The sequence below is a fragment of the Chrysochloris asiatica genome, unplaced genomic scaffold (assembly GCF_000296735.1).
Source record: "Chrysochloris asiatica unplaced genomic scaffold, ChrAsi1.0 scaffold00022, whole genome shotgun sequence".
Classification (NCBI taxonomy): Eukaryota; Metazoa; Chordata; class Mammalia; order Afrosoricida; family Chrysochloridae; genus Chrysochloris; species Chrysochloris asiatica.
The window spans coordinates 19,908,218-19,909,990 of record NW_006408540.1 but is presented as its reverse complement, the minus strand read 5'-3'; the positions used below and the strand labels follow the sequence as shown (position 1 = coordinate 19,909,990).

General features: G+C 56.1%; 1 protein-coding gene across 1 annotated transcript; it reads left to right on the top strand.

Moving 5' to 3' along the window:
• Nucleotides 1–266: 266 nt before the first annotated feature.
• On the top strand, nucleotides 267–1,329 carry LOC102835644 (translationally-controlled tumor protein-like). The gene is made up of 3 exons (XM_006837620.1): nucleotides 267–386; nucleotides 623–696; nucleotides 1,135–1,329. Exons 1-3 carry the CDS (start codon nucleotides 359–361, stop codon nucleotides 1,327–1,329), a joined length of 297 nt encoding a protein of 98 aa, XP_006837683.1. The 5' UTR covers nucleotides 267–358.
• The last annotated feature ends 444 nt before the right edge of the window (nucleotides 1,330–1,773 follow it).

Below are 1,773 nucleotides of genomic sequence, written 5' to 3'. Positions count from 1 at the left end.
CTAGGTAGACAGAGCCGGACCTGTCCCCCACCCCTTCCGCTCCAGCCCCGCGAAACGAGGCATTGTGTTTCCGCGCCAAGTCCCCGGATGTTCCTTTCCCTCCCCCACGCCCACGCTCGCGTCGCGGCCCCGCCCTCCATGCGGCTCTGCGTTCCACGTCACCGTTTACGGAACTTCCGGAGGCGCAGCGGGCGATGACGTAAGGGGACGTGCCCTCTATATGAGGTTGGGGAGCGGCTGAGTCGGCCTTTTCCGCCCGCTCCCCCCTCCCCCCGAGCGCCGCTCCGGCTGCACCGCGCGAGCTCCGAGCTCCGGGCTCTTGCTAAGCTAGCGCCGCCGCCGTCCGCCAGCCGCCATCATGATCATCTACCGGGACCTCATCAGCCGTGAGTCCTTGCTGCCGCGCTCAGGGGGCCGGGGGCGGGGAAGAGGAAGGGGGCCGGTGCCGCCGCCGCCTGGCCCAGGGTCGCCGGCGGCGATCAAGAGTCGGTGCCTGGGGCACGCGCCGGGGTCTCGAGCGCCCGGGGAGGGGTGGGGGCCGCGTGCGGCAGGCGTAGGAAATGGCGGCCCCGGGCCTTCCAGGCCGTGCCCCCGGTGACTGGCAGGTCTGTGTTCCGAGCAGATGATGAGATGTTCTCCGACATTTACAAGATCCGGGAGATCGCGGACGGGCTGTGCCTGGAAGTGGAGGGGAAGGTGAGTTCCCCCGGCCGGCGCGTGGGGGAGGCAAGGCCGGGCAGGCTCGGGTTTCCGCCGCTCCCCCGCCTGAGGTTGTGCAATCCTCTCCGCCGCCTCCTGGCGGAGGACACGCTCTTTCCGGGCTTCGGTTTTTCTAGAAAAGTGGAGGCGGAGCCCCGCCTGGAACTAGGTCCGCGCCCATCCTCCCGGGAGGGCCGTCCTGGACACGCCGTCGCTACTGGCACATCGCCCCTTGGTGACCAGAGCCCCCCAACTGGAATCTACTAGTTGTCGGAATTCTTAATGAGTTAAAATGGGTCAAGAAGTCAGTTTCCCCCAAATGGAGTTTTTAACGAGAATGAACAAGGTTGGGTGGGAGTGTGATGAATGTGCGTTAGGACTTCAGTATAAAAAGTCAGAGACAGGCTGTGCGACGCGTGCTTTGCCTTACTGCAGATGGTCAGCAGGACAGAGGGTAACATCGACGACTCGCTCATCGGTGGAAACGCTTCCGCTGAAGGCACCGACGGTGAAGGCACCGAAAGCACAGTAGTCACAGGGGTTGACATTGTCATGAACCATCACCTGCAGGAAACCAGCTTCACAAAAGAAGCCTACAAGAAGTACATCAAAGATTACATGAAATCGTAAGTGACATCTCAAGATCCTAATTGAAGATTTAGGATTGGCTAACGTTTGGGGGTTCTCGAGTTCACAAGCAAGATTGGTCAGTCTTCCTTAAACTAAATGTGAACATGCTGTCCACCTTTAGATCTTTAAAATTGAGTACTTTGAAGAGAATTTAAAAATAAATTACTAACCAGTCCTTTGTATGAAGAAGTTTCTTGAATATAACACAATACTTTGCTTATTTAAGGTAGACAGCTAGTTGCTGTTTGCATTGTTGCAGAATTTTTATTTTTGTTTGCAGTTTCTGATTTTTAATGAAAGTCAATGTGGCTTTGCTCAGGATTCAACTACTAATAAAATACTGTTTTAGAATCAAAGGCAAACTTGAAGAACAGAAACCAGAAAGAGTAAAACCCTTTATGACAGGGGCTGCAGAGCAAATCAAGCACATCCTGGCTAATTTCA

Coding starts and splice junctions, on each gene's coding strand:
- LOC102835644 (XM_006837620.1), top strand. CDS start 359: ATGATCATCTACCGGGACCTCATCAGCC. Junction 387..622: donor CTACCGGGACCTCATCAGCC/GTGAGTCCTTGC, acceptor TGTTCCGAGCAG/ATGATGAGATGTTCTCCGAC. Junction 697..1,134: donor GCCTGGAAGTGGAGGGGAAG/GTGAGTTCCCCC, acceptor GCCTTACTGCAG/ATGGTCAGCAGGACAGAGGG.